The sequence below is a fragment of the Siphateles boraxobius genome, unplaced genomic scaffold, assembly GCF_051911475.1.
Source record: "Siphateles boraxobius isolate OS27281-9 unplaced genomic scaffold, OSU_SipBor_1 12, whole genome shotgun sequence".
NCBI classification, from domain to species: Eukaryota; Metazoa; Chordata; class Actinopteri; order Cypriniformes; family Leuciscidae; genus Siphateles; species Siphateles boraxobius.
This window is the reverse complement of record NW_027508722.1, coordinates 14567924-14595632: the sequence shown is the minus strand read 5'-3', so window position 1 is coordinate 14595632 and position 27709 is coordinate 14567924. Positions and strand designations below refer to the sequence as shown.

Here is a 27709-nt window from a genome sequence, read left to right as displayed (position 1 = left end):
AGGCTAAAGAAACTTGTTCGGAGCACTATACGGGCTTAGCGCCAAATCGAGCCTGAACAAATAGTTTGACTGACGTCCTTTGACGAAACCACGTGATCGGCATTCTTTAACTAGGTTAAAGACTGAGTTAGGATTTGCCACAGAGAAGTGATCCAAATCCAGCTAGCTACCCAGGAGAGGTTATTTTTTTTGTATGCAGGGAAGAGCTTAGAATAAATGCTAGGCTTTTTTTTTTTTTTTTTTTACATTTTTATTAAGCTATTTATATTCTTTGATATTAGTCATTCAGACACTGCTACACTACTGTAAAATAATTGTTGTTGGTTTAACTTAAAAAGTAAGTAACCTGAATGCCTTAAAATTTTGAATTCATTTAAATAAAACAATTGAGTTAATACAATGGAGATAGGTTTAATCAACATAAATTAAAAAATATTGTTATCTGAACCACATAGCCTAAGTTATTGAGTTGATTTGACAAAAAATAATAATGTGATAACAAATCATGAAAAAAAAAATTACAGAAAAAATGCACTGAATAAAAAAAAGTGTTGCTTATAAAATGTCATTGTAACCCTCTCCTTGAGAAAACTTTGTACATAATATTTGAAATATATGAAATGTATGTAGGATTTGGACGTCAGCTCTTTCACAACTATTTTGAGAACCCCAGATTCAGTGCTGAGATTGTAAAATAGAATGCTGGATAAACCAAATTTGCCTTTCTATAGTATACCTATGCATCACAATCACTCACATGAGCCCCCACTGGACTGCTTATCACTGCAGAGAGATACATATGTTAAAACATGGTATCGCAAGGACAATAAGTATAATTACCTGCTATTTACTTATTAAAAACTGGCATAAAGTTTGACAGTCACACCATTTTCATGATCCCACCCAAACTGAACAATCAAATGTTTCTTAATGCAATGTGAAACCATTCAACATGCATATGTACATGCAGTTTGAGGCTCCTGCGATGATGTTATTTTCTCAAGTGTTTTGCAGCCTAAGTTTATGGCTTTGGTTAGGGAGCCTGACATATTTTTGGTCATCCCATCATCCCACGAACGATGAACCATCTGTGTGAAGTACAATTCCGGTCCCGACAGCTAATGCCTAAAGAGGAAAGGCCCGTGCACTGCTAGTCTACTGACTCAGGCTGTAATGTCTATGCAGGCATTTAAAGTCAGTGCACTCAGCCTTCAGCTGGTTTCCATGGAAACGTGCATTTAAGCTTGGTGGTCCCTTTTGTCATTCCTTTGCAGGTGTGCTTCATGCAGATATTCTGAGGGTGGGGCAAAATTAAAGCAGAACCACCAAATATAAACAGCAAGACACACATAGACATATGATATTGATATATGAATTTGAGTGTCCAGTTATATAAAGCTAATACCACTTAAAGGGATTGTTCATTTAAAAATGACAATCTGTCTAAATTTTCTCACCCTCATGTACAATCTTTGTGACTGTGGAAAACAAAGAAGAATTTTTTTGGTTTTTGAAAAATGTCAAATGTTGTTTTGGAATCTATTCATTTTTAATGTATGGACAAAAACAGGTAAACAAAAAAAATTTTTTGTGTGTTCTTTAGATGAAAAAACAAACAAACAAAGGTTTGTGAAATAAGGGTGCATAAATTATGACAGAAATTTCAGCTTTGAGTGAAATATCCCTTTAAGGGTCCGAATCAGAACTGGCTCAAGTAGAAGAACCAAGGCCAACCACAGCAACACCACAGAATACAAATTAGCTTTATGAAGCATGATATTATCTAATAGATCATGTTTATGGAATTCCTGAAGTACGCAATTATTCTTCTTCTAGTTGCACTTACGTGGTCTGCTTCTCAAACATCTATTTTCACCAAACATAAAAGTGCTTTTCTTCCAAAGGCTGCAACCGAGGCCTCAGTGTGACTCAGAGTCCCTGCAAACGCTTCATGAATATATAAAGAGTAATTAATAATCAAAGTGTCAAAGCTCTGCCAATGAGTCACACAATTACAGCAGTTACAAATGTACATTTCAGATATGATACATGATTTCGGCATAAATTTGTATGTTGACATGAAACATTAAATATGAACTCAAGGTTCAATCCAGGGGGCCCAGACTTTTTTTTTTCCCTTCAGAAAACAGGTGGTGAAAGTGTCAAAAGACAGTTTTAAATGTTTAAATGTAAGCTAATTCTAAGTCTTTTAAAAACAACACCTGAGCAGCCTAATCCCTCAGAGGCCAAGGGGCAAAAACACCATCACATCCATCACAAAGTTGAACTTCACAGATGCCCCTGCACCCTACAGGCAGTGTGAATTACAGTGGCAAGAGCGTGCCCTCAGATGTTCTTCCTTTTTGTTTGGGGGCTGTTCAGGTGGTCTGATTCAGATATGACCTACCTGTCACATGACATGTCATAGTATTTTCTGGTGACCTCATCCATCTCAGGTACGTTTTCAAGGCTATTATGTCTTCACTCGGCTGCTATAAAAAAATTGTATTCAGTGCTGTTTGTGCTCTTCCAACAAATTAATTTTTCTGAAACAAAACCAAAGCAAATGCAAATGTTACAGACTCAAGTCACAAAGCTGACACACAAAAAAGGAATGAATCAGAATCTGGCAGTCTGTGGTTTCCATATGAACTAGCATGACAGTGCTGGCGACCACAGAGTCATGTCGACCAAAAATTATTAAAACATTGTTCTTGGCCTTGAGAAAACAACAAAGTATTATGATAGAACTTTGGGATGAAGAGAAGTACAATATGCCTAATTTAATAAAGATGATGATATTAATGTAGCATGTTAAAGCGATAGTTCACCCAAAAATTAAAGTTCTGTCATAAATTACTCGTCTTCATGTCGTTCCAAACCTGTAAGACTTTCGTTCATCTTTGGAACGCAAATGAAGGACGTTTTGATGAAATCTGAGAGATTTCTGTCCCTCCATAGACAACTACGCAACTACCAAGCTCAAATGTGCTGTGCTCAAACAAACCTCATTGGTTCTTGCAGAAGCTCAAACGTGCTGCGTAACAGACGAGATTGAACCTCATTTGTTTTTGCAGAAGCTCAAACGTGCTGCGTAACACGAGAATGAACCTCATTGGTTCTTGTGGAAGCTCAAACGTGCTGCGTAACACGAGAATGAACCTCATTGGTTCTTGTGGAAACGCAAACGTGCTGCGTAACACGAGAATGAACCTCATTGGTTCTTGTAGAAGCTCAAACGTTCTGCATAACACAAGAATGAACCTCATTGGTTCTTGCTAGGGCTGCACGATTAATCGCAAATTAACATAAAATCGCGCTTAAACCAATTTTTCAGATGGAACAGCATTTACTACCGATCAGCCAAACTGGTTCTCTGGTTCTCTCACGTCAAGCGATCATGCTTGAGCTTTTTTTCATCATAATTGATGTTTATGTTGATCAATGTTTATATGTGAATAAAACCCTTAAATTCAATCTGTTCACATAAAGCGATCAGATCTCTTCAGGAAAATTTGTTCTAAACCGCTCAATCCACATGGATTCGTTTTACGATCTTTTTATGAATTTTTTAAATCATAAAAGTGGTAGTTGCGTAGCTGTCAATGAAGGGACAGAAAGCTCTCAGATTTCATCAAAAAGATCTTAATTTGTGTTCCGAAGACGAATAAAAGTCTTATGGCTTTGGAACGACATGAGGGTGAGTAATTAATGACAGAATTTTCACTATCCCTTTAACTGCATTAAAACACTCACACACATTCCTCCACTTGTGTGCCAGAAGCTGAGACGTGTGAACTGAGGTGAGTCCAGATCAAACAGGCACGACCGAGGAGCATGAGATATGAAGCTGCTTCCCTGTCCTTCAAAAGGTCAAAGGGCACTTCACCTCTCTTTCCCCCTCCACACCAGATGGATCTGTGGCCAGGTCAAATGAGGTTCAAGCAGCGCTCAAGCCGAAGGAACAAGCATGCAGGATGTCAGTGTTGAATACCAGCCAATACTTTTATAAAGTAAATTAGCCTTTTAATCTTTCATTTGAGACATTCCTATAAATAGTCTCGTTTGCTTATGTGCATAAATATATCACTAGGCTTGTCTGCAAAATCAGTATCCATACCACTCCAATTATAATATGAAAAAATACATTTAAATCTGTATTCCTTTTAAAAATGAAAGCCCCTCACAAACCAAATTCCTCTCCTTATCATCCTCTAAGAGAACTACTTTGAGAAGGTGACAGAGTGCAGGTCTCCTGGCAAGGATCTGCTCTCTGCAGTAATCTCTGTGAAGCAGCAAAGGAGCAGAGAGAGAGAGAGAGAGAGAGAGAGAGAGAGAGAGAGAGAGAGAGAGAGAGAGAGAGAGAGAGAGAGAGAGAGAGCAGAGCCAGATGGAGATGGATAGCTATGTGTTTTTCTATGAAAGCTGTGCATCACCCCCATTCTTCACCTGTCTCCCTTCTCAGGATAAGTGGGGCCCACTCCAAACAGCAGGCCTAAATCTCTAAAAAGGTCCTTAGATCCTCTCACTAAAATCCTCTAGCTAATGCACCAGCACTGAATGTATACAAAGTTACAGTTCACAAATTCAGTTACTTACCCTAAGTCACGGAATGAGGATTGCTGCCTTTGTGCCTTAGCTATGGAAGTAGTGACGTTTTTGTTGTTGTTTTAGATTCAGATTAGATCAGATTGGCATGCTTTATGTTTCTCATCTGTTTTTCCGCTCTCACGCTAAAGAAACACCAAAGGTAAACATTATCCCCGTCACATGTCAATACAAAGAATAATGCAATAAATGCAGTGAAATTAGGCTACTCATGTAAACGTGTTCTTTAATTATTCCTGTCAAAGCGAGCACGTAAGACTGGACGATGAAGAGTGTTATTCCCCAGTGCACTGTTTGAGGAACCCAAATGTTTCTGCTGGAGCAGACGTGATAAATAATACTGTCTACTTTGAATAGCTAGTGGTTTCTGCTGGGTAGGCATTTGCCTCTTCCGTATCTCACAGTCCACTTAACTTCCGTGTTTCGAAGGCTATCTATCTTACTGGGTCAAGCGGTTTAACACAATGAGGTCCATCCCTGAAGACTTAACAACACTCATTTCAGGTACCATCGCAATATTTGAATTTGATAAAACAACAGTTGATAAAGCGAACGTTTAGGTCTCGAGCGCAATCAGATTAGGCTATACTAGTTTTTGTCCCCAGTTTACATTACATTCTGTTCATACTTGGCTGAAAAGAGGAAGTTTAGTCTGTTGTGAATATTTCCCTGTAGTTTGAGCATAAATTAGGCTAACTGTTAGGTAGTCCTTTTGTATTCATTTTTTTCCCGGCGCGGATAGATTTATTTAGTGTTTTAACGTGTTGTTTATATTAGCCTACTAAGTAATTGGTTATAAAGTAGCCTGAAGAGTCTAGGCTATTAAGTTTAAACTCCAAATGGAAATGCATTTTTTTCCTTGTGTCGTTTTTATTTTTATAGTTTGAATCGGTAACATAGCAAAGTCCAGCTTATAGCGATGTTTTTGAAAATGGTCACGTTAAATTTAGCTGGTTTACGCTCGTAATTAGATGGTGCAGGATATTAGCTGGTTGACCAGCTACCATGTTCCAAAAAAGCAGGTTGATTGTAGTTGGGTTGTTTCTGGTCAACGAGTATTTTAACTAAAAGCTTCTACTTGCGTAAACTAATCATATTGTCATAAGTTTGGTATAACGTTAGTCGTAATTCTGATGAGGAATGCAAGGGTGCAAAACGACAAGAAGAGACTATACGCTCAATCTTTTTTCAGATCTGGAAACCTTTTTGACGGATGTTCTTAAAGGGGAGAATCTGAGTAAGAAAGCAAAAGAGAGAAAGGATGCCTTTATCAAGCGCATTAAAGATGTGAAAACGAGGTACGAGGCAATTTATGTAATTAATGTTGACCTGAATATGTTTTTGACCCTATGGTGATATAGTATTCAACAAATCTAATGATCTCTGTTCCAGCTACTCACAAGATTTCAAGGAAAAACGTAAGTTTTGATGCATGTGTCTTTGTGAATGTGCGTGTGTCTAGGGGAGGGGCTAAAAGACAAGCATGATGAAGTGAACTAGTTGATACTTCCCCACTGATAGGGTAGGCTACTATGTGCTGCAGTTAGCATTCATTGAATTTGGGAGTTTGTTTACTTATTCATGTTATGTAAACAAATTTGAATTACATTTTTCTCTCCTGATGGGAACATATGAAAGGAGTGCTTAAAAAAAGTTTTACGCCAGGCCAGCACATAAAGACTGTTCCCTCATAAATGTTGTGTTTCCTAATGAATTTACGGTTAAGATGTGGGTAGAGGGCTGGGTATGGTTTAGCACGTTGTGGGCAAGGAAACACATGCACTCTACAGCTGCACTATTACCCCCATTAAAGTATGACCAGGAAGTGCTTTTGCTCATGTTCAACATTATACCACAAACATGTGCATAATTCTTGCTTTCCCATCAATATGCTCTTTAATATACATGAAATTATCAGGAAATGTGATTCAAACAGGCTAGTGTTATAAGATATCTTCCATATTAATATCCCAAATCTATGCAAAGTGAGTTTCTAGTGAACATTGAGACAACATGGCTGAGTACCACGCAATGCTCCATGCAAATGGAGATCACTGGATCAAACATGCTTCACTTCCCAGGCACCATGCAAGAAACATGCATAACATCTGAATTAGATCATCTTAGTTATTGTGTCTTTTTTGGGGAATGCTGATGAAGACTCTGTTGTGTAGGAGACGAAGAGTTCCCAGAGCCTGATGAAGCGGATACCAACGACGGAGGATCGATTCACTCAGAGCAGACTGACAGGGATGATGAAAACGCTTATGATGGTGAGTGTAAAATTGTGGGATTTATTGCAATATTAAAAGTGTTACAAGAGAGCATGGAGCATCTGCAAGAACTGTTGAGACAGGAACATCATGTGACTGAGCTACTGTTCCCTTGAATTCTCTCATGGAAGAATGCTGTAATTGTGACTATTATAAAAGAATCTTGGCAATTTATTCTGCACACAGATTGCATGTACAGAATTCACATAAATTAAGAAACAAAAAAACGATCTCTTTCCGGTTATGAATGAATCGCTTATCATCTTTTCTGCAGCTTTAGCTGTCATAACACAGTATCATTGTGGCAGTCTTTTGTCATGACCTGTCTAGGATTTTTTAGTAGTGGTAGAGCAACACAAAAGATGAATGAGGTGCTTGAAGGACTGATGTAACCCGGCAACAGTCTCGGGAACGGTTTGAAGGCACAGACGTTAAGGGTTTAGCTCTCTTTTGTCTATGAGCAAATGGTTTATGGTCTGCAGCTCAGACAATGGCGTCCACATCCAATGTCAATTCAGGCTTCTGTTTTATTAGCTTCTGCTAAATGAACGCTGTTGGTAGAATTTAAATTCAAGGAAATCGAATTCATCGGAATCATTTTTGAGTCATGCCACATCTCCGTTTATTGCGTTCTGAAACTCAGAGAATCAAGAGGGTAGGATACAGGCTGGGAGTGGTTTGTGTGTAATGTATGTATATGGTAGGTAGAGGTTTACAGCTCTAGTGCACTCATGTGTTTTATAGGTCCTTTTGCCCTGTGCTTGCCAGAGAGAACAGCTGTTCAGCTCAAAGATGGGACAGAAGCCTCTTAGTGTACACTGCAGATCCTAGACGGATCAAAACGGCACTTGGAGATCAACCAAAAAGTTTTTTGAGCCTTTTAAGTGAAGTTTATAAGCTCATGCAACTGATAATGCCGCTATTTGGGTAAATGCAGGGCGTTTGACCTTTTTTGTTGTTGTTTTTTTTGTGAGATTTCTTCTCATGAAAAAAGAACACACAATTCTCTCAGGCTTTATTTGTTGAGAGTCAGAGCTTCAACTCTGTAACTTGTTTGAGAGCTGTACGTTTTTACTCTCTTTATACATTCAGCCCATAAAAAGGAAGCTCGTTTAATAGCTGAAGATGAAGGCAAAGCGTGTTACCACGATTTATTTGCAGCCTTTAGCAACCGCATTTGCTGCTTTTGAAGTTAGCACTGTAACATGGATAAAGTTCATTCAAGGGTGTTCGTATTAACCCCAGGTTTCTCAGACAATTCTTAAGCCTATAGTCACAGACTAAAATGCATGTTTGAGCTGTTTCAACTGAAAGCAACTTGCACTGACATATCCTAAATTATGTCAGTGCCATTGTTTTGTCTTAAGATGCACACAGTGTGTTTTTCTTAGGCATGTTTATAAAAGCTACATAAATGTTCTAATTGAACTAAGGCTTAATCTAAGCCCTGTCTGTGGAACCAGGTCTGAATGTTTTAAGTGATGGCTTATAGTTGTTTTGTGTTACACTACCGTTCAAATGTTTGGGATTATTTTTAAAGACGCTTTCCGCAAGGACTCAACTGATCAAAAAGGACAGTAAAGGCATTTTTGATGTTACAAAAGATTTCTATTTCAAACAAATGCCGTTCTTCAAAGTTTCTATTCATCATAAAATCCTGAAAAAGACACTCAATTGCCAGTGCCAAACCTAATTTAGCAACGCAACCATGTTCAAATAATATTACATTTTTTTAAGAATCATACAATATTTTGTACAATATTTTAGAATCAAATGATAAAATTTTCATACGCTGCTGAAAATAGAGCTTTGCCAACAAAGAGAATATATATATATATATATATATATATATATATATATATATATATAGTGCAGTATTTAACTATATTACTATGTATTTTAATCAAATAAATGCAGCATTTTTGAGCATAAGACATTTTTTCATTTAAATGAAAAATGTTTTTGATCCCAAACTTTAGATCAGTAGTGTATATATATGGTGTTTTTATTTTATTTATTTGTTTTTATTTTGCAATAAGGGAGGATAAAAATCAAGTGATGCTCTGTGCCATTGTGTTCTTATTTTCTTATTATCCAAAACACTATCTTTTTTTGTCATTGTTTTGCTCTAAAAAAAACCACATGATTTATGTTTTCTTTGGCAGTTGTTCTACCAGACATGTTTTCTTCCAGATTTAACAGAAATCAGCTCTAGCATTGAGGGTGTTTAGTTTACTTTTCACAGTCAGCGTGTGTCATGCTCCCTCGACAGCACTTTATACATAATTGCAAACATTCCACAATTGCTGGTGTCATTCATAACACTGCTCTGCTCACTCACAATCATTCAGCAATGCAATGGTAGTGTGTACACAAGAGAGGGGAGGGCAGTGTAAACGAGAGGGGAGGTTTGCTTTGAAAACAGACCATGCATCTGTTTCACATACTGCTGTACTCTATCCAGTCCATCCGTGTGTGAATCTCTGCTAACTTTAGTCTCGCTCGACATCGACCTTTGATTTTTAAACCTAAAGGGGGTTTAAGTAGCTTTCTGGTTTCCTTTAGCAAATGTATTAAATTTGTTGTGAAGACAGGTGCTTCTCTTTGTGGATTCCTCACTGCTAGTCATAAAAAAGCTGAAGTAAAATTGAATAAATTTCTGTCTCTGTCTGTTTGTTTGTTGAAATCAGGCGTTCAACAGTCTCCTCCGGTGGCAGCTCAAGAACTTCAGTCTATTTTAAAGAGTGGCTACCTGGAGAAGCGCCGAAAGGGTAGGTTACTGTGTTCACAAATAAGTTGTTGACGTGGAAAAAATAACCTCCATTTGACTTCTTTTAGATCACAGCTTCTTTGGCAATGAGTGGCAGAAGAGATGGTGCGCCTTAAGTAACAACATATTCTACTACTATGGCAGTGAAAAAGGTTGGAAAACTACTATTATGATCAGATGTGTCAATACCAGTGTTGGGAAAGTTACTTTTAAAAGTAATGCGTTACAATACTGCGTTACTCCGTAAAAAGTGACTTTTTGCTGTACTTTTTATGGTAAGAAATGTGTTTTGTAACTTTTGCGTTACCTTTTCTCACTTGGGCTGGGCTTGCTTGTTTGTTTTTTAATAACAAAAAGCAGTTTTATTTTTGGCAAATGTAAAGGCCCTTTCAAACCAAAATCCTCAGGATGAAGGAAATACAAATTAATTCCTGTACAGTAGAGGGCGCAGCTCAAAGAAACCTGTCAGCTGTGCTCCCATTCAGGATCGCAGAAAAACAGGATGCTGGAAAAGATGGGCCCTGTCCCAATTAGCACACTTGATATGCACTTTCGGTCTTTGGACTTACAATGGCTACCGTGTGCCCGTGTCCGTTAAGTCCATGAGACCGTAGAGTGTCCCGTTTGTCATTTTAGGTTTCAGAAGGGTGCTCGTGAGCACTTTGTGGTCGATATGCTTCCTCGATGCACACTTTTGGCGAGCCCGGACTGAAGCGAGCTTCTTTCCGATAGTCAAAGCGGCATTACGTCACGAAAGTGCGGATTCAGAGGAGGGCCGAGAGTGTTTAAGGTGACATTTGGGACAGGACCTTATTTGAGCAATACAAAAAAATGAAATACAAACTAGATGTTTATCTACAATTATTTTTACTTATTAGAATTGTTGAAGGACAGCAGCAAAGATATTGGTTAATAAAGCGAGATTAAATGCATAAAGTATATTTTTGTTATTTAACATATTTAATTATCCATTTTGAGGAATACTGATTTGTGCAAGTGAGATGAGTAAGTGCCTGCTCACATTTAGTCTAAACTACAATAACCATCAGGTTTATACTGTGCTCACAACATGGGGACTGGAGAGGTGTCAGTCAATAACTGGGAAAACAAAGTAACTCGCGTTACTTTTTTGAAAAAGTAACTCAAATATTTTGTTGTAAATTTAAAAGAAATGCATTACGGAACGCGATGCTGTGATCATCGGCGATTCCACCGTCCGACACGTCCACGCTACGTTAGGTAAAAGTAAGGTGCACAGTCACTGTTTTCCTGGTGCTCGTGTTCTCGATATCACTGCGCGGGTAACTGAGATCTTGAACGGTGACGAGCGCGTCGGAGCTGTTGTGCTGCACGTGGGAGCTAACGACATTAGGCTGCGACAGACGGAGGTTCTGAAGAAAGACTTCAGGAGCCTTATCGATACGGTACGCAGCACATCGCCTGAAACATCGATTATTGTGTCTGGACCGCTTCCTACGTACCGACGAGGGCATGAAAAGTTCAGTAGATTATTGGCGCTAAATTAATGGTTATTGTCATGGTGCAATGAGCAGAAACTGATTTTTGTAAATAATTGGAATCTGTTTTGGGAGCGACCAAGGCTCTTCCGCGCTGATGGCTTACACCCAAGTAGAATCGGGGCAGATCTTCTGTCGGATAACATCTCCAAGATGTTAAATACCGTTTGACTAGTAACCAAAAATCCAAATCACAGTCTCTACTGCACCAATTTAATTGATATTAATACTAGTATAGAACATTGCATAGAAACTGTGTCTATTCCTCGTTTACTAAGATCAAATAATAAATCTACTGCGGGATCTAGAAAAAATCTAATTGTTATTAAAACAAAAAATCTCGCTAGTAGTGAACAAAAACAATTTCTAAAGCTAGGTCTCCTAAACATTAGATCGCTCACACCCGAGGCGGTTATTGTAAATGAAATGGTCACAGATAATAATTTTGATGTTCTGTGCCTTACTGAAACCTGGCTTAAACCAAATGATTATTTCGGTCTAAATGAGTCTACTCCGCCAGGATACTGTTATAAGCATGAGCCCCGTCTGATCGGTCGTGGCGGCGGTGTTGCAACAATTTACAGAGATACCCTTAATGTTACTCAGAAAACTCGTCATAGGTTTAATTCGTTTAAAGTGCTTGTGCTAAATGTTACGCTCTTAGATGTAAGAAAACAACCCACATTATCTCTAGCATTGGCTACCGTATATAGACCTCCAGGGCCTTACGCCAATTTCCTAAAAGAGTTTGCTGACATTCTATCAGATTTTTTGGTCAACGTCGATAAAGCATTAATTGTTGGAGATTTTAACATACACGTAGATAATTTAAATGATGCGTTAGGGGTTGCGTTTACAGATTTATTAAACTCCTTCGGGGTCAAGCAAAACGTCACCGGACCAACTCATCGTCTTAATCATACACTCGATTTAATTATATCATATGGAACCGATCCAACCGATGTAGATATTGTACCGCAAAGTGATGATGTCACTGACCACTACTTAGTAACTTGCATATTACGCACTGCTATAATATGTCATGCTGCGCCACGTTATCGACCAGGTAGAACAATTCGTCCATCCACCATAGATCATTTCTCAAATAGCTTATCTGATCTGTCCCAGCTGCTGCCTGAACCCAAACAAACAGATGAACTAGATGAACTAACTAGCACTATGAGCTCCATTCTCTCTAGAACATTGGATATTGTTGCACCCATTAGATTAAAAAAGGTCAGAGAAAAAAGTATAGCACCATGGTACAATAATACTACGTATGTTTTAAAGAGAGAAACCCGTAATTTAGAGTGTAAATGGAAAAAAACTAATTTAGAGGTCTTTAGAATCGCGTGGAAAGACAGTATGTCACGTTATAAAAAGGCCCTTAGAACGGCCAGGGCGGAGCACCTCAGCAAATTAATAGAAAACAACCGAAATAATCCAAGGTTTTTATTTAATACCGTGGCTAGACTAACAAATAAACAGACGTCGTCTGAACAAAATACCTCGTTACAGTTTAGTAGTAATGATTTCATGAACTTCTTCACCGAGAAAATTGAAAGCATCAGAATCAAAATCGTAAACGTTCGATCTCTGCTCGCGCCTTATAATTCAGCCGCAATTATCACCCCGCAAGAACAATTACAATGCTTTACAACCATAGAACAAAAAGAGTTAAATAAACTTATCACTTCATCTAAAACAACAACATGTTTATTAGATCCTATACCAACTGAACTACTGAAAGAAGTGTTACCTATAGTGGAAGAGCCTCTTCTCATTATTATTAACTCATCTTTATCTTTAGGTCATGTTCCAAGAACGTTCAAGCTGGCAGTTATAAAACCTCTTATTAAGAAACCACAATTAGATCCAAATAACCTAGCAAATTACAGACCCATTTCAAATCTTCCATTTATGTCAAAAATATTACAAAAAGTTGTGTCTGCTCAACTCGGCTCTTTCTTGCAAGAAAACGACATCTATGAAAAGTTTCAGTCTGGATTCAGGCCACATCATAGCACTGAAACTGCGCTTGTTAGAATCACAAATGATTTACTTTTAGCTTCGGACCAAGGCTGTATCTCAGTACTAGTTTTACTTGATCTTAGTGCTGCGTTCGATACTATAGATCACACAATACTCTTAGATCGACTACAAAATTACACTGGTGTTCAAGGACAAGCATTAAGCTGGTTCAGGTCATACTTATCTGACCGCTACCATTTCGTCTACTTAAATGGAGAAAAATCGATTATAACTTCGGCAAACTATGGAGTGCCTCAGGGATCTGTGTTAGGCCCTTTATTATTCTCAATATATATGCTGCCACTTGGTAATATTCTAAGGAAACATGGAATTAGTTTCCATTGTTATGCTGATGACACTCAAATATATATTTCATCACGGCCAGATGAATACGCTAAATTATCCAAATTGACAGATTGTGTTAATGATATAAAAGATTGGATGACGCGTAATTTTCTTTTATTAAATCCAGACAAGACAGAGGTAATACTTATCGGTTCTAAAAACCGTCCACAATACCCTTCACAGCACGACTTTAACATAGTAGGATGCCCTGTTACTTTATCCGCTACAGTAAAAGACCTGGGTGTTATACTAGACCGCAACCTGTCTTTTGAAAAGCATATTTCATATGTTACAAAAACAGCCTTTTTCCACCTTAGAAACATTGCTAAGCTACGTAATATGCTATCAGTCTCTGATGCAGAAAAGTTAGTTCATGCATTCATGACCTCGAGACTAGATTACTGTAATGCTTTATTAGCTGGTTGTCCTGCATCTTCAATAAACAAGCTACAGTTAGTCCAAAATGCAGCCGCTAGAGTTCTTACTAGATCAAGAAAATATGATCATATAACACCGATTTTATCATCACTTCATTGGTTACCTATAAAGTTCCGTATTAAATACAAGGTATTGCTTTTGACTTATAAAGCTCTAAATGGTTTAGCTCCAGTCTATTTAACGGATCTTCTATCGCCTTACAATCCATCGCGCTCTTTAAGATCACTAGATTCGAGGCTTCTGGTCATTCCTAGGATATCCAGATCCACCAAAGGAGGCAGAGCATTTTCACATTTAGCTCCGAAGCTCTGGAATAGCCTTCCTGATATTGTTCGTAGCTCAGACTCCCAGTTTAAAACTAGACTGAAGACGCATCTATTTAGCCAGGCATTCATATACATTTTTTATCTTACAGTTACTGTAAATTCGGCCTCTAGTTCATAAACGCCAGAGGAGAACTGGCCCCCGACTGAGCCTGGGTTCTCCCAAGGTTTTTTTTTTCTCCATTGGGTCATTTGATGGGGTGTTAGGACACCATTAGGTCACTGGATGGAGTTTTTCGGTTCCTTGCCACTGTTGCCTTTGGCTTGCTCAGTTGGGGATATTCAAATTAATTAACCAATCATACCATTGATTAGCTCTACCAAACTTGGATGTCTTTTTTTTCCAGTAATAAACAAACATTGTTAAGTTGTTTTGATAGATACTGTGAAGAAGCTTTGATACAATCTGTATTGTGAAAAGCGCTATATAAATATATTTGACTTGACTTGACTTGACTTTACTAGTTACTTGAAAAGAGTAATCTGATTACGCAACTCGCATAACTTGTGATGGTTTACCCCCAACACTGGTCGTCACCAATTAAATGCACTCCTGAATTCATTTTCTCTTTTCTTGAATCGTATCATTCGATAATCTGCACTAATGTTCGCTAGATAAACAGCAGAAGGGAGGGTTTAATATTGTCGGATACACCGTCAAACTGAACAACACCCTGCGGAAAGATGCAAAGCGAGATTGCTGCTTTGAGATCTCAGCTCCAGACAAGCGTGTATATCAGGTTGGCCACCTTTCATTTCATGTAAAACATGCAGTGTTTATTTATATTATCAGATATTTATCTCTTATAACACATTTTTGCTACAGTTCTGTGCGGCGTCCGAGAAAGAGGCTAAAGAGTGGGTGGAGCACATTGACTTTTTGATTAAAGGTAGGACTGTGCATCATAAAAACACTCTCAATCACTAAACTTGTTTTAGCAGGTGTCTGTTTTTGCTCAAATGCATAATGTCTTGTAAATTGGTTTTCACTCTCAGACATGGGTGGAATCATTCCTGAAGATGAAGAAGAGTATGATGACTGCTTATCTGTATCCCATTCCCAATCAACCATGCCTGAAATTATCGATGATGACATCTATGAAGAACTTCCTGGTTTGCCCTTAAATTTCATATTTGTTTGTGTATTTATCTGATAATTATTATATTATATTATATTATATATCATTCCTCTGGTTTCACAGACGGGGTTTAAGCCTAGACCTGGATTAAAATTCGTATTTGAGCTGTTTTAACTGAAAGCAACTTGCACTAACATATCTCAAAATATGTCAGTGCCATTGTTTTGCCTCAAGATGCACACCAGTAATGATTTTATCCAATGCACGTTTATAAAAGCTACTTAAATGTTCTAATTAAACTATTGCTTAATCTAAGCCCTGTCTATGAAACCAGGCTTATATTATATTATTATATTATATTATATTATATTATATTATATTATATTATATTATATTATATTATATTATATTATATTATACATTTATATTTATTTATTATACATTTATATTTATTTATTATATATGATTTTATTCAATTTCGATGTTGATAGTCAGCATAAATATTAATGTAAAAACCGATTCCCCTATGGATGTGGTGGACAATGTCTACAGAAATTGTGAATTTGGTATATTGCTTTTCGCTCTAACTGGAGCATCAATTCTCCCCCTCTCAGAGGAAGATGAACCCCAGCCTGCTAAACAAACAGTGAACCTGTCCCTGGCCAGCAAACCTCCACTACCATCCACCCCTATGACAGGTAATTACCACTGGGTCAGCAAGCCTGTCCATCCCCTACCTGCCCTGCTGTCCCATAACACCACATACATTCCCAGATCTGCCTGGGTGGCTATCATTTGTCTCTCCAACTTTTTTTAATATATATATTACAAAATATTACAACCCTCGAAAACGAGATGGTCCATCTCAAGGGGTTATTCCTCCTCAATAAAATAAATGTCAAACAAAAGATGGTATGTGTAAAGAGAGGGAATGGGTATTGCGGGTACATATGGATTTGGGAGGTTAGATGGTGAAGTAACACTGATGATAGGTGTGGGAAGGTTTTCTGGACCACAGGAACGGCCTTCAGAAAGAGACCTGGAATTTTTGCTGGATTTTTATTGATTTTTTCTTAGAGTAATGATATTTAGTTTGACATATTTATACTGATTGGTAAGACAAACGCTAAACAATACTCTTGCAGTTTTTATTTAAAAATGGTTGAGTGTTTTTTCTGTCCCTGTGTGGGGAAAGGATGTATCCTGCTGGGTGCTGGGCGCTGGGCACTGGGCAGGGGTTGGTAGGCACTGGCAGGAAGCTGACTCCATTGGTGCACTGTGGCCCACTATGGCCCTCTGCTCCAGGCTCACAGCACAGGAAGTCCTGCTGACAGAAACGATGGCTGAAGCAGGATCTTGTGACAGATGCTCAGGGGAGGAGGCCAGCTAGAGCACTAGACAGAGCCATAATGGAGGGAAAACAGGCTTCATGGATCCTGGAAAGCAAGATGATCAAATGAATGATCATCTTGTTTCAATGTTTTCAAATCCTGTTTTCAAATCCTGAAAATTGGATGCATTTATGTAACTACTGATACCAGACCACTGCAGCAGGTTTAACACTAATGCCTGGTTGTTTAAGACGCAGCCCTGGGTAAAATCTTAAAAGCAGCAGTGGGTATGGTTATATTTAGAAAATAATCATAATAATCTGCCAAATCAGCATAGATGGGAATATGCCAGCTATAAAGTCTGGGCAAGATATTTACCTTTAGGTTTTTTTTATTTTTTTATTAAAGCACTTTTCTTGAACACCCACTCATTGTGCTGCCTTTGGGCAGGCATTATAGATTAGTAAATATGAATAAATAATGCTCTACACCAAGAGGAAGAGTTGAAAGAGTTGAGAATTGTAAACCCAAGAGCAAATCTACCTGAAATACCAGTTTAACATATTTCATCCACAATAGTTTAGTTTTGAGACCGAAAATAAGAGACTGAATCTTAAGCTCAAGATATATGTATGTTAACTTCCAACAAATATGTCTTCTAACATTACATGTTAACTTACAACAATTTTCAGCTGTAATGAGGGGTCTTTCATTAGAGGGTTTATTAGTTTCATCCCATCTGTCAGGGGCCACAGCTCAGCAAGTGATACTCTCTGCTTCCCACTAGTGGAACTTTCTGAGCCAGAAAAACACTCTTTAACCAAGGACCCCTTGGTGGATAGAAAAAACATAGCAGGGACACTTTAAGACATATAATAAATGTGTATAGTACCATATTCAAGTATTTATATAAGAGATCAAACAATAATTGGTGTTACTCCTGTTGAAGATCCATTGACATGTACCAAACCACCATTGCATGTAGAGAAACTCTTGGAATTTTTCACTACCATTCAAAAGTTTGTGATCAGTTTGAGGTTTTTTTTTTCTAAAGGAAATAAATACTTTTATTCTGCAAGGATGTATTAAATTGATCAAAAGTGATAGTAAAGTCATTTATAATGATACAAAAGATTTCTATTTTAACTGAATGTTGTTCTTTTGAACTTTTTTCATTAAAGGGATGGTTCACCCAAAAACAGAAAATTTTGTCATAATTTACTCACCCTCAAGTTGTTTGATTTTAAAATGCCATCACAAATGCTCTGTTCTTTCTTCAATTATTCAATATTTTATTCGATCTTCTATTATTCTAGCACCTGCAGCAGTGAACAAGAGCACAGACTATGAAAACTTTTTCCAGGGCTTGTGGGATTGTGCTGGCGACCACCCCGATGAGCTGTCCTTCAAAAGAGGAGACACAGTCTACATCCTCAGCAAGGTAAGACGGGAGCCACGGCTCGAACCCACGTGATCGAGGACAGAAATAATATTTAAATGTTTATTACCCTGCCCTGTTAGACGTCAGCAGGAAAACATGAATTTGCTCCAAAAAAAAAACGTTGAAAATATATGCTGTGACATCTGGTTAGCGCATATGAGTCAGATGTAAAAGGATCGTTTCGGTGTCTCGTGTGCTCGGGCAGTGGGGTTTCTAAGCTAAATACACTTTCTCTGCGCACGGTGATGGGATTAGTCCTGTCACTACGGAAACCGTTTTAGTGCTCTTGGCCCTGAGCTGGGCAGTCTGGCAGCCAGTGGCATTCTGTCACCTCTCTCCATGTCTGTCCACTTGGAGCTCATGCGTTTGTGTGTGTGTGTAGGGGTATTTCAGTGTTGGTAGACGGCTCAATGCCATGTTCAGTAAGGGCAAGCGTACACAGACCTTTAGCATATACACATCTCAGCCAGTCACTATTTATGTCTGTAATGGCAGTCTGTGTTCTCAGGAAACACTGAATCCACCTCTCTATTCGTACCAGGTGTGGTGTAGAAGTGAGTTTGGTTAAAAACTTCCCCTACCTGTCAGCTCCGATGCATAGGCAGGCTGTGCAGATCTGGGTACTGCCTGTGGGGGTTGTACCTGGCTAACAGAATTAGCTCAATACCTTTCAGGGCTACTTAAAACAGCTCGGTCTGATCCGTTCCCAGAAACAAACTCGCTATCTTGCGGTTTGTCTACTTAGCACTGTTGCCCTTTAGAGAAGGAACTGGAAATCTTAAATTGGAATCGTGTTCTTGCGTTCTTATTTCAGAAAGAGGGGTTTTATGGTGGTGTTTTTATATCATTTCTGGTCTACAGGATAAGTGAACAACTGTAAAGACCTTTGTGGGACAATGATGCACTATAAGTGTCCATGATCTAGACCACATGTGCCAAATGATTCTAAATATATTCTTTATGGTTTTGGAAAACTTTAATACCATTTTCAAGTTATTAAATACCATTAATACTAATACTAATTTAATGACTAAAAATGTCATGTGGTGTAACCATCAATATATATATATACTAATATTAGGGCTGTAAAATCGAGTTTTTGTATTAACAAAATAAGTTTGTTTATATAATATATGTGTTTGTAAGTATAAAACTATATATATATATATATATATATATATATTTATATATACATACTCAATTGTTTTACAAATATGAATTATTTAATAAATATCAAGTTTTTGAGTAGTTGCACCACATGACATTTTACAACCTGAATTATCCATGCATTGTCTTAAAAGAAAGTCAAACTATTTGATATTTAAAAAGACTGACCTTGACACAGTCATGAAGAGCTGCATGAGTCTCCTCTGATATCATTTCTTGTTTTTTTCTGCTTGTTGGTTGCCGTTTAAAAAAAAACATTAAGCAGTATTTATTTATTGATTTATTATTTTGTTAAAATGTTTCAAGAAACTATAAATAAAGATAAAGCCAAACTGCTTAAACAGGTTCACCCTCATGTTGCTCCAAACCTGTGTTGACCTTCTTTCTTCTGTGGAACATAAATTTTTTTTTATTTGTAAGTGCGTTTGTAACCAAACTGTTTTGGTGACTGTCGACTTCCACTGTATGGACCTAGAAAAAAAAAAAAAAAACATTGAGACATTTCTTAAAATAGCTTTTTTCCACAGAAGAAAGAATGTCATACAGGTTTGGGACAGAAGGTTCTGGTTGTTTTACAGATTTTTAATTGTGAACTGTCCCTTTAATAAGGTTATTTTTTTTAAGAATATCATTCTTTTTTTTCCCATTAGGATATCAGGACAGTTTTATCATCCTGATATTTTCAAAATGAATTTTAATACATCAATTAAAAATTCTCATTCTAGAAAAGTGTCAGTGTATGTGTGAATTACATTTTAATGTATTTTTGAATAAATTAATAGATGGGAAAAAGAAATAAGTGTATCCTCTTGTATGGGAGTTCGATTCTAGGATTTAAATGTTATGGGGCTCGGCTTCTTGGAACATGAGATTGTTATGTGGGTCAGAGGAATATTTATTCCATTAAGAGTGAGCTTTTAAATGCTCCTACACTGACAATAATTTTTTTTTAAATCAAGAATTGATTCAAAATTGCATCTTTTTGTACCCAAGTATATCTAATGGTACAGTATTTGATTGTGTTTTGCATTTTTGGGATTTTCATTGGAACTGACAGTGATAGAAGTGGAGGGCTCTAGACTGGGATAGTGCTCTATACCATATATAATAATATGATATAATATTATAATATACTGTCACCGCATATGCTGTTGTCTGCCACCGACTAGAACAACGGGTTTTATACGTTAATATAATTAGCTTTTTAAATGATTGGTAAATAGAGGATTCAGAGTAAAATCATCTCTGATTTCTTTCTGTAGCAAACATGAGGTTTTCAAGTGGCCTGATGGCTTCATCTAAGATTTTTTTAAGGGCTGAGGTAAACACGTGTTCTGAAGCCCCCTAAAAAAAGCCTTGCAATGCCTATATGATTTCATCTAGTGCGATCCATTAAGTAATGGTGAAAGTTTAGGTCTCCAGGAGTGATTACACGGGAAAGAAGCTGACAGAAAGAACTGCTGAATGCAGCTTTCCATAATTCCACCCAATTTATTTATATTCATTTTACTAGAGACACAGGAATGTGCAGTACCAAGATAATGTATCTTCAGGAGAAATAGAGATGACATTCAATTTCACCAGTGGCTAAAAATCCATAATTTGTAATGGATATATAAAGCATGCCAATGGGGAAATTATCTCATTCTGTTAAAAGTCAGCAGGCTGTCAGAAAATGACAGAATATGGTCTGAATGGGATCCAGGGGTGACTGGGTTTTTCAGAGCAAGCCTGCCATCTTGTGCCTAGACTTAGTAAAGTAGCATGCTTTATATTTGCCTTTTGGAAGACATAATAGTGTTGTTTTGCTTTTTATTTAACTAAAAGCACCATTTAAAGCTTTAGGTTTGAGCAATTGATCATGGTGTCCAACAGTGGAGTGACTTCAGTTTATTTATTTATTTTTATATTTACTGATTTTATATATATATATATATATATATATATATATATATATATATATATATATATATATATAATTGAATACTATTATTTTTAATGTATGTTCTTATTTTTATTGATCACATATCTTCTAAGGCACTTCCAGGTTTGTTTGGGGCGGGATTGAATTTGTAAAAAGCATTGTCTCTGTACAAATAATAACATATGTTTATGTAATATACATGAAATGTATTGCACTCCCTAAAAGAGATAAGCATAAACCCAGCACGTAGCCAAAACATGCTAGGAGATATCAGCTCGACACAGCCCACTGATGCTGTGTTGTATTCGTGCTATTTTATGGGTACTGCACGGCTTTGGTTTACCATGAATATTGCAGGCTGTCTTTTGTAGCGTAGCCCCTTCCCCCCCTTCCTTCAGCCAGGCTTGCGGATGACCGTAAAGCTGGTGTGGGTTTAGTGTCCAGCTGTGGCTCACAGGCCATTCAGAGCAGTCTGGGGAACGACGGGCCAGTGGGGCTATTAGTGGCCTACCTCCTTCCCCTTGGCCATGCAGCAGCTGCAAGTCTAACCCCCCCCCCCCCACAACACACACACACACTACACACACACACACACCCCACCCTTCATTTACCCTCAGTGGCTCTGAAAGGGTATTGACCATCAGACCAGGGGGAGGTGTCAGGGCCCTAAATCACACACACCAAGCTCTCTTCTTTTCAAAGCAGGCCAGTGTGTGCTGTAAATGATGCTTGGTCAAAATAGTGCGTCACATGGTCCGTCTGGGGTCCAGCAGCATTGTAAACCTCAAAGACCCGCATCATTTCAGTTGAATATAGCATAATAGATTTATTTTAATAATGCAGGATTTTAATTATTCACCTTAAAGTAAATTATGCATAAATGACCTTTAAAATATTCTTTTGGTCTGCTAAACACTAAATTAGCAAGTCTATATTGTGACCTTACATGCCGGGTTCCTTAAATGGCCGCTGTGTGTGTGGGCATGTTGGCGGAGTGTGAGGTCTGCATTGCTTTCCAGTTGCGGACTTATTTGTCACACTTGCCTTCTAATCTGACCCTCCTGCACGCGCACATATTCGCACACACACACATAGCACCAGACGCTGCTCTGTCAGTGAGGTGTGTCTATATCAAAGGACGGCTACAGGAAGCTTTCACATGTGCACTTCCTGTCTCGTTTCACACAGTCCGGACAACTGCCGTATATCTGGCAGCCTGTGTGGGATGAGGTGTGTGAATCCTGCTCCTTAACACATTACACTTTTATCTTTTATACTTTTATACAAATGATTTAATTCCACAGACTCCTGAATATCACTTTTGCAAAAAAACACCTATTTTTAAAATATAAAGAATGCTATATATTTTAACACAAATATATACTTTGTGAAAAATAGTATGATATTTGGCTGTATGTGTGTGTGTGTGTATGTATGTATATATATATATATATATATATATATATATATATATATAATCATTTTTTATTAATTTTTTAATTAAAAGGTATGATATAAAAACAACATTAAATATATTTGTAAAATGTTATTTAAATAATTTATATAATTTATATAATTTATATATATAACAATTTTATTAATAAAGGTGTGATATAAAAACATTAAATGTATTGTAATGTTAAAATGTTTTTTTTTCATAAATTTAAATCATTAATTAAAATGAAGTTTTTAACTTCAGTCTTTAATGAATTAAAGATTATCATTAAGTTTACATTATCAAAAAATTACTTCATTACAAATTATGAATCATTCAAATGTATTTGTATTGCACATAGGTTCTTGACTATGGAGGCTATATATATAGACTATGGATATTACTATATATTAAAATAGTAACTCTGAATTAATCATAATTATCATAAGATCAAGATTTAAACTATGTATTTTAACACATCAACACTCCCAGATTCTATTAATAGAAAAGTCTGAAAACAAGCAGTTTAATAACAACCTTAATCTACAGACCTGGCTTAATTAGAATGTATAAATGTAATATATTTTAGGTTATACTCTACTACATCTTAAGCTTTACAGATTTACTGAACCCTAGAGTCTTTCAGCAAGTTTCTCCTTTTCTTTTTAGTCTTGTTAGGAGGATGGTGCACTTTGAGGACAGTTGGCGTTGGAGAGACGGTCTCCATTACAGTGTGTGTGTCTGCGGCAGCTGTCAGCAGCTGCATAACCAGACCTGTGTTTTATAGACAGTTACGTGGATGCAGGCAGTAAGAGGTTTGCTGGCCGGAGCTGAGCACTATACATTATACAGCAGGAATCACTTTGGCTGCCGGGGTCAAGTAGGGGCCCACAAACTTCATATTTAACTTCAGATGGGGTATGATTCAAACCTCATTGCTCTTTCCGAGCCATACAGAGAGAGGCTTTTTTTTCTCCGATAGCGAGGTGAAGGATGAAGGTAGATGAGCCGTGAGTGTCTCGTCAGCTTTGGGGAGATCAAAGACTTGAATGTCAGAGAGAAAAAAAGGCTTTAAATGTCAGTCAGAGTACTCGGGATTGAGATGTTTCAGGGTTTCACTGTAGCCGACCGTTCTTTTCAGGAGCAACAAACGAGAGACCGTGTTCAGAAACACAGTTGAGGTTGCGGATTCGCAGCCTGGGCCCTCTCTATATACAGTACCTCTTTGCTGCCCTACAAAGGCAAAGCACAGTAACTACACTAAAACTAAAACAGAATCTGAACATCTATCCCGTGCCAAACTCATCTGTCTCAGGACAGATCATAGTTTAAGAGACCCCATTCAGACATAACTCAGTTTTGACAGAATGTGTTACTGTGTTCTGTCTTTGCAAGATTGAATAGTATAACCCCGGGATTTACTTTTTTTTTTTTTATGCCAATATAATGAATGCTTTTTATGGGACCCCCCTTTCCTAAAATATAAAGGAAGCTATATATTTCAAAGCATATAAATCAGTTTATACAGTGTGAGAAACATTATTAAGTGTGATTTGTAACTAAATTAACAAAATAATCTGAAATTTTTGAAATTCCAATACCGCCCAAAAAGTAATAGGTTTGTGAGATATGGTTTTTAAGAAATTAATACTTTTATTCAGCAAGGATGCATTAAATTAATCAAGAAGTAAAGACGTGAATAATTTTACAAAATATATCTAATTCAAATAAACACTGTTCTTTTGAACTTTATATTCATCAAAGAATCCTGAATAAAAGTATCATAGTATTAAGCAGAACTGTTTTCAACATTGATAATAATAATAATAATGATTTTTTGACCAAATCATCATATTAGAATCATTTCTGAAGGATTATGTGACACTGAAGACTGGAGTAATGATGCTGAAAAATCAGCTTTACCAACTCAAGAATAAATTAGATTTTAAATTGCAATAATATTTCGCAATATTCTTGCTTTTACTGTATTTTTATCAGATAAATGCACCCTTGATGAGAATAAAAGACTTCTTTCAAAAATATTTTCCGACCACAAACAATATGCAACCGTACTGTATAAACGGTTATTGGCTTTTTTATTGTCGAGCTAAATGGTTAAATATCTTCTGGAATATAGTTAGTTATAATAAAGTTGACAGCTTATCTGATCAAATTTTTTTTTTGACTTTATAATTATTGTTATTTTCCCTTACTGTTAAAACTGACCTTCTATTCAATAACATAAACATAATTGCAATGAATCTCATTATTTATGTGTGTGTATATTAATCATTTCAATAAATATGCACATGTATTTTGTCTCATGGGCCCCCCAGCACCCGCTTGAGGTTCAGTGGGGGTCCGTGAACCCCAGTTTGTCCGGTTCTTCCAAAGGTATGCTGGGAAATGGAGTTTCCTGGAGTTTTATGTGGAGATCAGACACACTTCCAGTGCATCTAACGTCCATTTCAGTCCAGTCTCCTCTCACTGCCTCCCAACATACTCCTCTTTGAAAGAAATCACGATGTGGCCTGACAGACCCGCCTCAGTATAACCTCGGAGTTTAGAAGGCATCTGTGAGAAACAGAGGCGGGGAAAAAACACAGGGTTTAGTAGCTTTGAAGTGAATGGCACCATGGGATCTGTTTGTAATTATGGAATAAAGAAAGAGACGGATTGCCAGATCTTATCTGGTTCTTATCTTTATGGTTATCTTTTCCATGAGCTGTAGAAGAGCTGATCTGTCTCTGTGTGCAAAGAAAAGGACTCTGTCCTCAAGCTCACAGATCTGTTGTGCTTCATAAGAAATATATCGCCCGTTCACATTCTCTTGTGTAATCTTTATAGGTCCTATGGGCCTTTTGTCCTTGAATTGGCCTTGGAAAGACAGACAGAATGGAGGGGTGCGGGAAAAGGGGGTAGGAATGTACGGATAGAGACAGTATGAGAAGAAAATGAGGCAAAACCCGAAGATGAACGGGTAATATGAACTATATATATTGACAGTTTTCATTCCCCTGGGCGTTGACCTATGAGATTTGACCTCGTTGATTGTGTCATTGCTCTGATTGGCCTCAGCGGTGAGTGAGTTTAATGAATGTCGGTTATCGGTTTTTCTTCTTTTTTTCCCCACAGGAGTATGACATCTTCGGTTGGTGGGTGGGAGAGATGAAAGGGGTCATCGGGATCGTACCTAAGGAGTATCTTATGGAACTGTATGTGCTGTAAAGGCTCTGAGGTGAGAAAATTAATGGCTGCCCAAATGCCTTGTTTTAATACACTGTAAAAAAAAAGATTTTTCAAAGTTGTAAATAAAACAAAGATTATTAGAGAATATGTTTCACAAGAAAATACTATTTCAGTCTTTCTACTTCAAAATTCCACTTATAATTCAATGTGTCACTTGTTGCGTTTCTTTGCAATTATTGTACTAGCAATTTAACAAAGTACAGTAAATCCTAGATCAAATATTTTTCTTTTTTGCTCATTTCTAGGAGCCTCTGATGACCTGCCATTGTAGCTTCATGTTCCACAAGTTGCCATCTCATTCTGTGTGTTTCTATTATTTTATGGAGCTGATATGTAAAGCATACTGCCTGTTAAAATGCACAAATAATTGTAAAGCAGCCTATGTTCAGTGAAGAATGTGATACTTTTTGCTTATTATTTAATTAACGTGCTCTAGTATTTAACAGGGATGACTGAATGAATGTGACCTTTTTTTGTCTTTCAAATGCATGACGTTGTGAGCAAAAACTACATGAAATAAAGCTTGCACGATCACAAAATGTTCTGGAGCATTTTCGTAGCAGTTTGGAATGCAGCCGCCAGGTGGCAGCAGCGTATAATGTTATTTTTAATAAGCTTGCGTCACAATATTTCAGGGCAGATGTGTGGAATGTCTTCATTTGCAACTCCATTTGATTCCTCCAGAGGAACAGAGTAGACAACACAAGACAGGTTTCTACACAGGTTGTAAGTGCTGTTTGTACGTAGAGTCTCAATGTAGCTGTACAATAGCGAACTGATGGGAAACAAAATGTCTGACCTTTTATGCAGAACATAACAAACAAATCAAAAAGCAGTTATTCAGATGTGGAATTAATTATCTGCTGTAGGAGAAGTGTTTGGCATATCGGATCGTGTCTTCATGGACCGCTGCGTTGACATCCTCAAATATCTGGGCACTGAAGTGAGAAACTTAATTAAAACACATGTCAGGCCGTTACCTTCTCTGCCAGCCAGGAAGAACCTATCCAAACGAAGTGTTACTATTAGCATATTAACTTGCTCAGTCAAGCTTTACACAATAAATACTAAAGACATTTTAATTTGATCATTATACAATAATATATTATACCAGTTGATAAACAATTAGACTTGGACCTGCTGTTAAAGGTAATTTAAATTGATTTTAAATCAAATGTTGACACAATGTTTGATACACAAATCTGTTATAAAAGTTTGTTTTATTAGCAGCAAGATCTGAGAATACTAGAATCTCACGAATAAATATTTGTAATGATACCAAAAGCATAAGTATTAAATAATTATATTTTATATTAGCCTACGTGTCCTCTTCATCTGAGAATCTCGTTTTAATATAAATGCAAAAAAAGTCAAATCAGTCTGACATTTTAAAAGTAAAATAAGTATAAATTAAATTTATATATATATGTGTGTGTGTGTGTGTGTGTGTGTGTGTGTGTGTGTGTGTGTGTGTGTGTGTGTGTGTGTGTGTGTGTGTGAAATATATATAAATATAATAATATATTCACACAATTTTATGGCTTTTATGTTAGATGCAATTAATCGTGATTAATCTATTTTACATTTGTATTATATCATTATTTTATATTATTTTTATTTTATATTATAATTGTTTTGTTTTCTTCTAATATTAGCCTACAAATGAAATGAATAAAAACAAAGCAGCATTCATTTAAGACATTACATTTACTCCATTAGCAGAAAACATTCTGCTATATAGGAGTACTATTTCTCCACTCTTTAACTGTGTTTCCTGA

The 27709-nt window shown here is 37.0% G+C and overlaps 1 protein-coding gene and 1 long non-coding RNA gene across 2 annotated transcripts; one reads left to right on the top strand and one right to left on the bottom strand.

Annotated features, from left to right (window-relative positions):
- Positions 1-1498: 1498 nt before the first annotated feature.
- Positions 1499-5015, bottom strand: LOC143717424 (uncharacterized). The gene is made up of 3 exons (XR_013196287.1): positions 4600-5015; positions 3757-3918; positions 1499-2546 (listed from the first exon to the last, which is right to left on the bottom strand). It is a non-coding gene; the product is annotated as an uncharacterized LOC143717424 (long non-coding RNA).
- skap2 (src kinase associated phosphoprotein 2) lies at positions 4987-26470 on the top strand. The gene is made up of 13 exons (XM_077209171.1): positions 4987-5112; positions 5801-5906; positions 6001-6026; positions 6783-6881; positions 9572-9652; positions 9720-9803; positions 14921-15045; positions 15132-15195; positions 15302-15418; positions 15999-16082; positions 18032-18156; positions 25818-25920; positions 26177-26470. The coding sequence occupies exons 1-12, from the start codon at positions 5073-5075 to the stop codon at positions 25908-25910; spliced, it is 1044 nt and encodes a 347-aa protein (XP_077065286.1). The 5' UTR covers positions 4987-5072; the 3' UTR covers positions 25911-25920; positions 26177-26470.
- The last annotated feature ends 1239 nt before the right edge of the window (positions 26471-27709 follow it).

Excerpts from the sequence above, each read along its gene's own strand:
- skap2 (XM_077209171.1), top strand. The coding sequence starts at position 5,073 with ATGAGGTCCATCCCTGAAGACTTAACAACACTCATTTCAG. Across the intron at positions 9,653-9,719 it reads CCTGGAGAAGCGCCGAAAGG|ATCACAGCTTCTTTGGCAAT; the intron begins GTAGGTTACTGT and ends GACTTCTTTTAG. Across the intron at positions 15,196-15,301 it reads CATTGACTTTTTGATTAAAG|ACATGGGTGGAATCATTCCT; the intron begins GTAGGACTGTGC and ends TTTCACTCTCAG.